This window comes from Mycteria americana, chromosome 1 (genome assembly GCF_035582795.1).
Source record: "Mycteria americana isolate JAX WOST 10 ecotype Jacksonville Zoo and Gardens chromosome 1, USCA_MyAme_1.0, whole genome shotgun sequence".
Taxonomy (NCBI): domain Eukaryota; kingdom Metazoa; phylum Chordata; class Aves; order Ciconiiformes; family Ciconiidae; genus Mycteria; species Mycteria americana.
In genome coordinates this window covers 120183040-120196151 of record NC_134365.1, presented here as the reverse complement: position 1 = coordinate 120196151, position 13112 = coordinate 120183040, and the positions used below count along the sequence as shown (strand labels likewise).

Here is a 13112-nt window from a genome sequence, read left to right as displayed (position 1 = left end):
CAAAATTTATTTTTTAATAACTCCTGTTTTGTAAAATATATCGTGTCTTCATCACTGTACTTATATGCATATACATCGAAACAGATCACAGCTTATTGGCTTGGGTTTTTTAAATCATAAACCAAATTTAGGTTCAATGTTCTGTTAGCGTTTTTCATTTATGTTGTGGATGCTGCTTCTAGCTTTAGGGTGGAAGGCAGGAGTTTTGAAAGTGTGTGCTTGCTACTGGAACATCTGGATATTGGGGAGCTTTGACCACACTGGCTTCAATTTGACAGAGTTTGAATAAAATACTCTTAAGTTGTGGGACTGGATTGTGACACACTGCTGGGTCACTCACGGGCATCTTTTTCCCACTTACTGCAAGAGATATTTGGGGAACTTGGTTCCTGTGTCTTTCACTCCACATCCTTTCTTGTAAGCTGTCATGATGTGATTGTCTTGATGCAAGAACTTCCATTCCTCATCAGTTTTTGTTTTGGCTGCTGAAGATAGTTCTATTTACGTCACTGTCAATGTTTAGATATATCTAGGTTAACACTAAAGGCCCATTCCTCTGAAATTTGGTCCCTGTTTAGTCTTCAAACATGGTATCTTTTAGATACCAGTATAGAAGCCCAGCACCAACGTTTCCTCCATGCCCCTTAGCTCACCCTAATGCATGGGTGATGTACAGAGGCAGCATCAGAGTGCAGCGCTCCAGCTGTGGTAAGTGTCAGAATATGTATGACGTGCTTAAAGAATGCATGAATCCAACTCTAAGCATGTGCCCTATCCCCTGGACCTCTCCCTCTGCTGAATCTAACTTATAAATAACTTTACAGCTGTTCCCTCTTTACAAAACAAAGTGTTCTTCATCTTCAGAAGGTGCCCCCTCACTCAAGAAATAATTATCTGAAGGGCTGTTTTTGTTTTACTAGCTAATGTGTGTAGCATGTCCCTTCTTTCTTTCTTAAATTGTTTTGTCTTCCAAATCCACAGATCTGTTAATTACTGTCTAGATTTTTTTTTCCCATGCGGGTATTCAAATAAATAACCTTGAAAAGGTCAGACTGCTGATGATTTTTCCTAGTTATAGTGGTAGGAAGAATACCTCATGCTTCCTTTATTTCATAGTTACACAGTGCTTATGAGATATTACTTTATATCTTGGGGGGTGTGGGAACTTTTTTTTAACAAATAACTTCCTTCAGTTCTGCTGTAAATAGTTTACAGATGCTTTTTCTATAGTATGCAAAAATGGCCTATTAACACACTTTGGTTTAAAAGCCCTTGTTCTTTTTTAGATCATAATAAATATAGATGATCTTTGGAGAATTTTCCTCTTTCCCCTTTTTTAATCTCCACTCTGAGGAAAGGATTTATATAGATATGTATATTTATAGAAGCCTTCAACAAGTTTAAGTTAGAAGAGTTGTTTAAGGATTTCCTGCCCTTCCCTTTCCATAGTTAGTCTTTTCTAGTGTGGCATGTGCACCGCTTCCGTGATGAGTTATAGACTGTACTATTGTCCCTGTCGCCTTTTCTTTCCCTTTTCCGCCTTAAATAGAAGTGAATAATCAACACTGCAACTGCATCCAGCCATGGGAATGATCTTGCTTACATTTGTCTTGGTTAAAGATTATCATCTTGGTCTTTGGCTTTTTATTTTGTAGATTTACTTTTTTTTTCTTGCAGCCCCCCCAGCCCCCCGCCCTCAACATGTAATGCATTGAACTCTAATATTGCTGGACAGTCTTTTTCAGGTATTCATACACTTTTAAGAAGCATCTTATCTTCTTGGAAGTTGTTTTGATTATTTGAAACCAAATTCCCTCTCTGTGGTGGGGGTGTGGGGAACATTTATGATTGACCTTGCAAGAACTTTCTCCTTCCCTTTTTCAGTCCCCCTACCCAATTACTGCAAAAAGACTTGGTGTTTCATGATATGTTCTTTCTACTGTAAATATATTACTTGTAGATAATTTTGTAATTAAAGTGATTCAGTTAATGAATTTGAACAGAAATACAGGAGAAATAGGTAGAGTTTTTTGAAAAACTTGTTTTGATTGGCATTTATCCTTCTATAATTTTAGGTATATAAAGGTATTTGAGTTTTGGGTCTTAAGCATGTGTGCCATCTTAGTAAAGGTGCAGAATCTTCATAGCTTTTCTTCTTGCTTTTACAAGTTTTGCCTAATATCTTAGAAAATGGTCACTCATTCCTCTGCTCTGTTTTCTGTTTGGAAGAGGAAAAGGTTTTCCTGGAACAGCTAAAAGTCTAAAACAGAGGTGGCACCCACCCCAGATGCGTGGCCTTTAGTTTTTATTGTCGACTGAGTCTAGCCATGTCTATCTGCAAAAGTATCTACGCTAACATATGACGTATGCTAGTGATAATTGTGCTGAACTAGTGCTCTGATAAATATTGCTGACAAGTATTCAAGCTTTATTTCTGAAAAGTTGCTTTTTAGATATGAAAGTATTGTCCAATAGTTCAGAGTTTTATAGCCATTAAATACTTTTTTCAAATGGCACTCCTATATAGTACTTGACATAACTTGATGTAGTACAGACAGATAGGCTTTTCTTTTGTGTGCGCTATTGTATGGAATCAGATGCTTAAATTTTGTTAAAACTGCACAAATTTCTGTCTCTATTTTTATGACTGGAAATTCAGTGACTAAAATACTTGTAAGCATATGAAATAGTGAATGGTCATGTGTTTGCTGTTCCACATTATAAACAAAGTTAATGAGAGGAGCTGATGATGACAGTCTTAACTCCATGCTTTGTGCCCCTTTTTCCATTTTGTCATTGTGTGGGTGTTACCTTGACTTAATACACAGCACGTAGCTCTGTGTAATTTGGAAAACCAGTTTGTGTACTTGTATTGCTGTGCTCTGTGTGATTTCTTTACTGTAAATAAATTTGCAGCTATTATTCGTGCAGTTTATTCTGTAATACTGAAGACGACTTTTTGCTTGTTAAAAAGGTGTTTTGTTGCAGATTATTTCTCTGCTGATGTACTAACTTAGTGTATATGCTTACTTCGCTTGTAATATCTTTCTGATGATCTGATGAATGTGTAGAATATAACATCAAGTACGCGACTTTGAAAAACTTAAGGTTTTTCATAACCACAAAGCAGAAGAAACTGTCCATTAACATTTTCAGTTGTATGATAATTCAGACTCCCTTCTCCCTGTGTTTCTGATCTGGGTTTGCCTGGCATGGGAGAAATTTGTACAGCTAAGTTAAGGGCTGTGTTACTGCCTGACTGCATGAGTAGGTGTATAGCCATTCCAGTGTTCTGGATTAGACATTAAGGTTGCCGGTTTCCCAATGGTCAGGCTATTGTAAGGATTTTGAGGAGAAAAGTATACTCAAGTATGATTGGTCTGCCAGTTAATTTTACTTCATAACAAATCCTGTCAGACTTGCGAAAGGAAATAATGTCCAGGTTTCCTTTCAGTCGTCTTTGTTTTGGGGGGAATTTTTTGTTTGGGGTGGAGGGGGGTGGATTCATTTTTGGCTAGTAAAATGAGACTAAGAACTGTGCAGACATTTTAAGGCAAGTGACTTAACTGACTGCCCTCACTCCTGGCTCTTTGGTTGAGCCAGCTGGCATCGATGTGACTTCTCTTGCTCATTAAGTAAGTTTCAAAACAAAACAAACCCCACAACACAAGCCTCCACATAAAAACAATCCGCTTGAATCCCAAGGGCAGGGAAAATAAGGTTTTCCAAAGATGGAGAATGTTACTGTTTCCTGACAGCAGTGTTAGTTTGCAGAGCACCCTTAAAAGCAGTGGAGAAAAATACATGGTCAAGGACATTTGTATGTTAAACTTCCTTACTTTTTCAGTGGGTCTGAGTTCTGGGGATTTTTTGCTTTTACCTGAATGTGTGCTGAAGCCACACTCTACATGACCGTTAAGTTCTAGAAAGGAACATTTATTAGCTTTTCCCATTCTCTCCTTCAGCATGCCTGTCCCATGCAGACACATAGCACGCCTGCTCCTGTGCTGACGGAACAGTGCAGGCTGGAAGGTCGCCTGAATTCAGGTGCGTGCTAGTGCACACAGAGCAGAGCTTACTGACCCTAGGCATGCATGGATGGATAGCTCTGGAAGCTGTTTATACTTTACTGTCTGCCCCCTCCCTCTCCCAACCACTAGGAAAATGAAACCAGTAAGTATGATTATTCATTCTAGATAACTTCAAGATGTTTATCCCTGTAGTAAGTAAGGGCTAAGGCAAGATAATTAACATGAAGACAGGAATAGAAACTATATGTTGATAGCCAAAGATCAGCAAGTATATATAGTGGGAGTTACAGGGATTACATAAAGAGCACCCTCCAAGGGCAATTGTAAAAGTCTGCCAGGGATGAGAGAAAAGAATGGACTATATTGTTCTGATTTGTAGCTCGTAGGTTATCATTTTATTACCTTACAGAATTACCAACATATTTATTTTCGTGTTAATTTTCTTCCTCAGATAGCTTTGCTAATGTAGTTATTGACAATGAACAATCATTTTTGTGACTTGCCTTTTTTCTGCTTCTGTGGTCTCATTTCTTCCTCTTCTGTGCTTTACCTATTTTACTGCATGTGGAGATTAAATTATAGAACTATTTATGGCATTCAATCATTTTATGTTCCCACAATTCCATATGCTCATTTGACTCCTTATTTCTCCTTTTACCCCCAAAAGTAATAAAAAAAAAGGTCTCCGTTAAATTTCTCTGCCTGGGAAGTGCTACTAGTGGAGGATCTGACAGGGGCTATTGGTGTTAGAGAGTACTTTAGATCTTAATTGAGCATCTTGTCTGCAATTTTTAGAACTCAGCTTTTAAAACTTGAGCCCCAGAATCTGTACCTTTCAAAGGAAAGGTGAAACCTGAGAAAGCAGGGCTGACCGTGTTGTCATGTCATACCATTCTTACTGGTTTGATTTCCCTGATTCTCATTGCCCAAAGTACAGCAGCATCTCGTTGCACTGATGAAGTTTGTGTTCTTTAGTATCAGACATTATTTGGTATCTGGATGACAGCATATGTCTTATCTTTAAGCAGGTGAGCTCCTTGCCCTTGTTGTCTTTCTGTAGGTCACTAGGGAGCCTCGAAGACAGAAAGCAGCAAACTTTCTGAAGACAAGGGAGAAGAAAAACTGCACTCTGATAGTATCAGAACATCAAATCCAGAAGTTCTAATAGTCTTGCTGTGTTCTTGTTCCAGACAGTTTGTTAGCATGTGATTAACAACTGTTACAGGGCCTGAACCCCACAGAAGAAAAATTGCAACACTGTCAGGATTTTGTAATGGTGGTTTTGTAACTTTGACTCTTGGTTTCTACAGTAGATCTCAGGGCTCTCAGCATAATGCTGCGGCCTTAAATAACACTTCATAATAAAGCAGGGGTAGTGAGAATTTTTTTTTGTTTTGAGAAAGTAAGTCTTTCTGTTCTTTTTTTCAATAATTCAAGGTAGTTTATTTAATTCACTAATTGAGACACTGTAGACTGCATTTTTGTTCTAATCAAGCATAGCAGTAATGATATTAGACCACTTCAAAGTTATTTTTTTTATTTTCTTTTTTTCCCCAGAATACTAGTTCTCAGTTTATTCTGTGTTGTGAATGGAGTGTAAGTATGCAAGCATCCTTTTTTGCTTGAATTGTTTCTTTAAGAGTGACTGGTGACACAACCATACCAAAAAATAATGATGATAATGATAAAATGGAACAGAGTAGGACTGGTTTCTGTCCTTTGTCTTTTTAAACAGGCAAAGTAAAAACCTAGTATGTATCAGTAGAAGACTCAATGTTTATTTTAAATCTGGAGAACACAGTGTGAAAAAATTTTGTGAGGTGTTAAATGTTCTCAAAAATAGTTGGTTTGTTTACAGCTAACACAGTAATACAGCAGGCTATAGTCCTGTTTTAGATGACAAAGTTATATTTGAAGGATGGCTGTGGTAAGACTTGCAAAGTCATTTTCCTTGGGTCTCAGTAATGTGTAGGTGGCCTTGAGGACAGCAATGAGAGGTATTTTAATGTCTTGCTCTTCATGGGATCTGGGCATAAAAATGTAAGTCTAGAGTTACAAAGAGATGCAAGTGCCTAGGACCTACCTCTCCTACTTTAAGCTGTGAAGTCCAAAATAGGGCTTTTGAAGACTTTTACAATCACTGGACTGCTAGGAAGCTTTGACATGCTTAGCTATATAAAGGTCTGCAGCTAGGTTGCCAAAGGCTTCGTTCTGTTGAGCAGCTCAGACTGCCTCCTGTGTAGGCCCTATGAGGCTCTTCAAAAGAAATATTCTTTCCACCTGTCACCCACAGAGATGGTGCAGTCACCTCGGTAGCCTCGGAGTACTGAGACAAATGACTCTGTCTCAGTAGCAGGTTAAAGGGGGGGACCTTCTTTACTTTCTTATCAGTAGCTATAGCATTCACCTAGGATGTGGAAAGCCTGTTTTCCTTTTATGTGCAGGTGATTCATGGCCATGTTTTCCAGATGAGCATCCTGACTGCTGGTCTACAGAGTTATGCTTGGTGCTTCCACTTCCGAGGTCTTTAAGACACTTGATGACCTAATTCCAGGGCAAGGGCAGCATTCAAGACATACTCGGCATGATTTTCTGTGTGAGCTCAGGTGGTTCACTGCTTGGCATGACGGCTGTTTATGAATCCTCTCCTTAAGTATCTGTGTTTCTGGGTCCAGGTCGTGAGCTTGGAAACTCAGACCTGTTCTCAACTGTATGTCTGCCCAGTCCAGACCTCGGGAGTGTTGAGTGGCTGGATAGCCACTGCATCCCATCTTCCTGGGAGCCCAGGGAGAGGAAAGGAGCTGCTGTTTCTTCCTGTCTTTCTGTCCTGCAGGCACCCAGTATGTTAGGTGCTCCTGAAGCACTGGAGGCTTGTTACCTATTACTTTCTTTCAGGGTTGAGTTTAATCTCACTGACAGCATCTGCACCAGTCATTGAGTTGTCCTTCAGAGCACCTTCTCTCTTCCTGAGCTGAGCTTATTTTTAAGCGAGGGCTTCTAAGGAAAGGTGCTAGGAAGTTGGTCTGAGCAGTCTTTCACGCTAAGGTAACTTTTACGCTAAGGTAACTTTACAATAGCGGAGAGTTTGACTACTAAATGGGGATTTTAGCCTGTGGCACAATAAGCATCCTTAACTTTAAGCTAGTAAGTAGAGTCCATGGAAATAGAGAAGGCTATTCATGTGAATATTTACACATGATTAAATATTTATGAAATGAGGTTTTAAACTTATGACTGTCTATTGTTTGCAACTATTTCATAAAACTTGATGCTTCTGTCATAGCCCCATGTTGTAGTAAGATGAACTAAATGTACTTATGATTTTTACTTCATTGTAAATTTTGATCTGAAGCTGCATAGGAGAGTTCTAAACAGCTTGTAAAAGCTTCAGCTTAAACTTAATGAATTACTTTAAATGTTAATGATTTTTTAAAAATGGTTCTTAATTAAAAAAAAAAAAAAAACCAACCCAAAAACACAACACAAAAGCAAAACAAAAAAAACTCACTCCAAAACCCAACACCCCCCCCCCCCCCCCCCAAAAAAAAAAACCAAACCCCAAAACAAAACAAAAACAAAACACAAAAAAAACCCAACCCCAGCCTGTGTCCTGTGCTCCATTTTGGGAAATGTTCTGAAACTGGGATACAAATAAACCAGAAAATGTCAGAAATGTAGGTTTCACACCTCTTCACTGTCATCGGTAGTTCAGGTTGTCTCTTAAAACCCTGCCAGCAGATTTCTGATGAAGCTCCTGTTAAAAAAAAACCAAAACAAACAAAAAACCCACAACAACAAAAAAAACCACCAACTCCCAACAATCCCAAACCAAAAAACCTCAACAGTTTGAGGCTTGGAATGAGTTTTTAATAAAGTCAGAATGGTAATTAGTCGATATAGTTGCCTTGAAGAAAGCTTCAAAATGAATTCTCACTGTAATGGGGGGAAAAAGTATTTTCCCAAATCAGTTCCTCCTAATATCTAAATTTCAGTCCATGTATTTTTTTCCACAAAATTACCAAAAGCTATTGACCTGAGGGATTTGTTTTCCGTTCTGAAGTCTTGAAATTTTCCTCCTGGCTAATTACAGCCTATTACTCTAGACTTTGGTCCTTTAGCAGTAACATTTTCCATCTTAAGATGGGTTGTCCCATTCCAGTGAAGAGCATGTTGTCTGAGCACTGAATGGAATTACTACCAGTGGAAACTATGCTGCAAGAGGCTCGATAAAGCAGCTGCTGTGCAAACCTCAGCTGTTTTTTCCATCTTCCCGAGCACTGGTAATTAGCATAGGGAAGCTGACTAATGTGCTGACGTCACCTCTTTCCAGTCGCAGCTTACATTTTGTTCCTGACTGCCTCAAAGCATGCAGGACTTTGTTCAGGAATTCGCTGTCACATACAGGATGCTCTGAAACCTTTCTTTTTTTTTTTTTTTTGAGGGGCTGGACTTGTTTCCCTTATAAACGCTGCCTGCAGGACCAACGGCTTCCTTAAAGGTCATTGGTTTCTGCGGAACAGCAAGTATTGCTTTGGCAAAGCACAAAATGCATTTTAGAAATTTTAACTACAGTTTTAGTTCTCTGATTGCCTGTGTGGCAGATAGTGATGTCTTCAATCAAGCAGAAACAAGGGTATGCTTTATCTTTTGTGTTTTATTTCTGTGAACTACTGGAATACTAACGTATGTAGGTGCTGTTTCAAATTGTTTAAAATAGGGGTGCCTTGATAGCTTTTTGAATTGTAAAACAATTTCAGTTTGATGTAAGGGTCTTGAGTCTTACAAGTCTGTGACAGTATGCTTTGATATGAATGACTCTTAACTCTGGAAATTATTAGATCTTAAGCTATGTGTTTTTGAAAATGATCAGAAGTTTACCTCCAGACTTCCCTGACTGTCTGTATAGTGTATTCTTCACTTGTATATGCATTTTCAGCAAATGTTTAGATTATAATTTTGGTAGTAAAATTCACATGATTTATAGTACACTTTATACTTTTAATGGGATTTTTTTGGCTGGCACTGTAGTTAAGAGCATAATGTTAAAACTGTAAGAAGTCCTCTTGGATTTATATCTAACTGATTAGAATTAATATAATTTAAGTAATCTAGTCCTGATACAGTGAATTGTTGACTGCTAAGGTACCTTAAGGACAAAAATAACATTTTGTTTAGTGTCGTATTGCTAGCATGACACTTATGACCTCTATAATCATACACATTTTAAAAATATATATATTGCACTAATCTTGCAGGTACTCTCTGAGTTTAAATGTTGAATGTGAACTTCAAAATGCAATTCAGCGTGATTTGGCTTACTTTTCATGGTTGCATCCAGCTCTCTCCAGAGTACGGGAGGCTAACAAATACAGGCTTTGTGTGCAGAGGGTTCTGATCTTGTTTCAGAGCTCATTTTGAAGAAGCTTAAGTGTGGCTCAGCAAGAAGCAGGATAGCTCTGATATTTTAAAATATCTTTGAAATATAGTGGTTCTGTACACAGCTGTGGCGAGTTTGTGAAGCAGAGCTTTTCAGGAAGGAAAATGAAATGTTGAAGTAATCGCTGCCTTCTTATGTAATCTGTGTTCCTTTTTTCACGAATTCAAAATGTAACAGTAAAAAAAATGAGGCAATGTGACTTTACATACTTGTTTATTTTGGCTTTGTATCGAACTTCTAGTAAGCTTTTATGAAGAGAAAATATCTGAAAGTATCTGAAATCTGAATGCTTGATCTATTGCCATTGCTGAAATAAGGCCTGTGACTGGTTACTGTGTTCTCAATGTGAGCCTGAAACACTTTGCAAGAGCCTGGCAGCTTTAGAACCTCCTGCTTCTTTCTTCTCCTTTGGTCTGGCATCCTGAAGTAAGAGTGGAAGCACTCTTCATGTAAACGATACGAAAAATAGCCAAGTCAGGTTGGCATAGATGCCCCAGGAGCACAAATCCGAAGTGCAAAAAGGAGATAACCAGCTGTTGGCAAAGGTGCTTCAGTCTTCTCATGCAGATAGGACAGCAAAGTAACTCAGCTGCAGATCTATGAAGGTATGAGGTTTTGGTCCAGTTCCTACTCTTACCACACAGTCAAAATGGAAAGTGTGTCAAAGGCCCTTCAGGAGCTGTATGGTTAGTACTTGAGATTTTTTTGGAAAGATAGTGGGAGCCTTTTTAGAATTCTGTTCCAGAAATAGAAGAGGCTATTAAACTAGAGTTCAGTAATAATAGTTCATTTTCCTAAATGAAAGTAGCAGCTATTAAAACAGGAGATGTTCGTGAACTTTATTATGCATGCTGAGTCACTGAAGAAAATTACATTTAGCTTGCAAATAGGCTTTTTTAATTTTTCTCTATTAAAACTGTTGTGTTGGTTTCCTTGAAAATTGCACACTTAGACAAAGGCATGCTTGGCAGACTTTTTTCAAGGCCTTTGGATATTAATTTTATAAGACAAGAATTTCTTTTCAATATCTTACCAATACTACTATTTCTATTATGTCACTAAATCAGAATATCATGTCCAACACTTACTAATGATAATATATTTTTTAATAAGGAAGAAAAAAGCTGCTGTAGAGAAAACAAGTCATAGGTTAGAAAAATTCATTATAAAAGGGGAAAGAAGAAAACTGAATCTAAGCTGTTATACATCAATATTCAAGAGTGGTAGTATGCCCCTACTAGTAACTGCAATTTATTTCTGTATTTCTTTAGAGAAAATGTGGAGTGTTGCACATTCACTTTCTTCTCTGGTCCTTTCTTTTCAGGCCAAATTTGAATCGCTGTTTAGAACATACGACAGAGATATCACCTTTCAGTATTTTAAGAGCTTCAAAAGAGTACGAATAAATTTCAGTAACCCTTTATCTGCAGCAAATGCTAGAATCCAGTTGCACAAGACAGAGTTCCTTGGAAAGGAAATAAAACTGTATTTTGCTCAGGTAAGTCTTTCTGTGATTATCCTTACAAGGTACTAAAGCATAACTTCCTTGTGATAAGCTTCCACAGGTCTTCAGTCATGCTAATGAACACTTAATTTTTTCAGTTTGATTAGAGAATTACAGGTTGTTCCAAAGCTACAAGTATTTGGAGGCTGTTGCATATTTTGCATTTATGTCTCCCTCTGTGTTGTTTTGATAACCTTGGGGAAAGGGAGTAGATGCTAGTAATCAGCACAGTCAAAGATTTTAAGTCAAAGAGTTTAACAGGGTGGGGGAAGCCAAGTGTGCTCTGCCAACAGTACACGCGCACGCACATGCGCGTGCTCAAGTAGTATCTGAGGGAATCCAAAGTGTAGAGCTGCGTGTTCAGGACTCTACCTGTTGATCCTGCTCTTACTCCTGCAAATCATTTGTTTAGCACACATTTGTACTTGCAGATTGCCATCAGTGCAGCTCTATAGCTGGCTAGTGTCTGCTGCTAAAGATGTGAAACTCTCAGGTTCTGGTAATCTGGGTGCTTTTTCGTAGCTGCTGTGTATTTTCCTCCGTAAATTTAATGGGAAAATTAATCTATGTGTGTCTGTTTCAGATGTCCCTAGGGACAGTCCTGAAGGAGCCAGTTTATTTATATACCTTCTAGAATTCTCACCACTCTCACTTTGTGGTAATGAGTTTCAACACCATTTGTCATTAGGCCTTAAAGCCCATATCCAGCTTCCTCCTACTTCAGTATTTTAAGGACAGATATTTTCTGGTGAAATTTTTGTAAAACTCCATAATGAGAAGATGCGGATGTGCATATTTCATTGCATGTTTCATCAGAGTTAATGAATGTGGTGGCTTGTCTGTATTTTGTATACTGGGTCTTTCATGTAGCTCTCTTCAGTAATATAGTTACATGCTGCCACCTTGAGTGCCTGTTACAGCATAACATCTATCCAAACCTTAAAATTCCTCATGAATGATGGATTCATTGATAATAGTGAAACAGCTTTGGCTTTTATGCTTTTTTCAGACTTTGCACATTGGAAGCTCACATTTGGCGCCACCAAATCCAGACAAACAGTTTCTGATTTCACCTCCTGCCTCTCCACCTGTTGATTGGAAGCAAGTGGAAGATGCTACTCCAGTCATTAACTATGACCTTTTATATGCTATCTCCAAGTTAGGACCAGGTAAGCAGCAGTAGAAACACTAGAATTTTGGTTGAGTAAAACACCTTTTAAACTTTCTGAATTTCTAGAACTCTTAAATGAATTACTATCTACCAATTAAATTTGTAATATCAGAAAAAGTATTAGTAAAGGGTAGTTTCTTACACACATAGTAATTCCACAGGATCACTTGGAGGGCCCAGACCTCCACAGTGTGATCTGTTTTGTGATTTGTAGGGAGCACGAATGTTGCTTCAATAATATATTAGCTTGTTCATCAGAATTGTCAAGAAGCAGCTTCCTAAAAATGAAGAGGCAATTGTGTAGTTAAATACCTTTTGAAGGGATGGGAAGTTCTGTTCCAGACTAAGACAATGAACCAGTTAACAGCTGTGTAGCTGTGTGCTAGAATTACCTCTGTATCTGTGGTAGTGTATGTGTAGGAGGGAAACTATCAGTATCAACCTAATTTTCTTTTGGAGTTAAGAGGGAGAAACTTCTGCCACTCCCTCCTCCTCCTCCTAATTTTCATCTGCTGCAATTTATTCATTTTTTGGAAACTTTGGGATAGCTTCACCCTGGAAAGGCAAAAAGTTTATATCAAGTTCCCTCTTTTTTTTCCCCCACTGTCCAAACTAAAGGAGATATTAAGAATGTACACTTACCCCTTATTTCTAGTGCTATCCCATAAGTTGCTTGTCATTTCAGCTAACCATGCTGTGTAGACTGTTTATAGGTCTATTCATGAAAAATAGATAGCACCACAGATAGGAGAAACAGTTCTACCTGTCATTTGTGTTTTAAACCAAATACTACTTTCAGAAATAGATGTAAAGTTCCATTAAACTGAACTCTTATTTTAAACATGGTCCCGCTTTTCAGTGATCAATGATCACATCCCTTGATGTCATTTTCTACCTCAGTTAAGACAACCTTCTTAATGAGAATTGGTGCAAATTATGTTTCCCAAGATCAACTCTGATTTAACTTGT

General features: G+C 38.1%; 1 protein-coding gene across 2 annotated transcripts in view; it reads left to right on the top strand.

Annotated features, from left to right (window-relative positions):
* Positions 1-13112, top strand: part of RCAN1 (regulator of calcineurin 1) — a 42446-nt gene that overhangs the window by 24457 nt on the left and 4877 nt on the right. The window contains exons 1-3 of one of the 2 annotated variants that reach the window (XM_075518170.1): positions 8494-8664; positions 10793-10966; positions 11982-12141. In XM_075518170.1, the coding sequence (XP_075374285.1) occupies positions 8578-8664; positions 10793-10966; positions 11982-12141 (421 nt within the window). In that variant the 5' untranslated portion in view covers positions 8494-8577. Of the gene's footprint in view, positions 1-8493; positions 8665-10792; positions 10967-11981; positions 12142-13112 lie in introns of those variants that run through there. The other variant, XM_075518163.1, reaches the window with a different exon arrangement.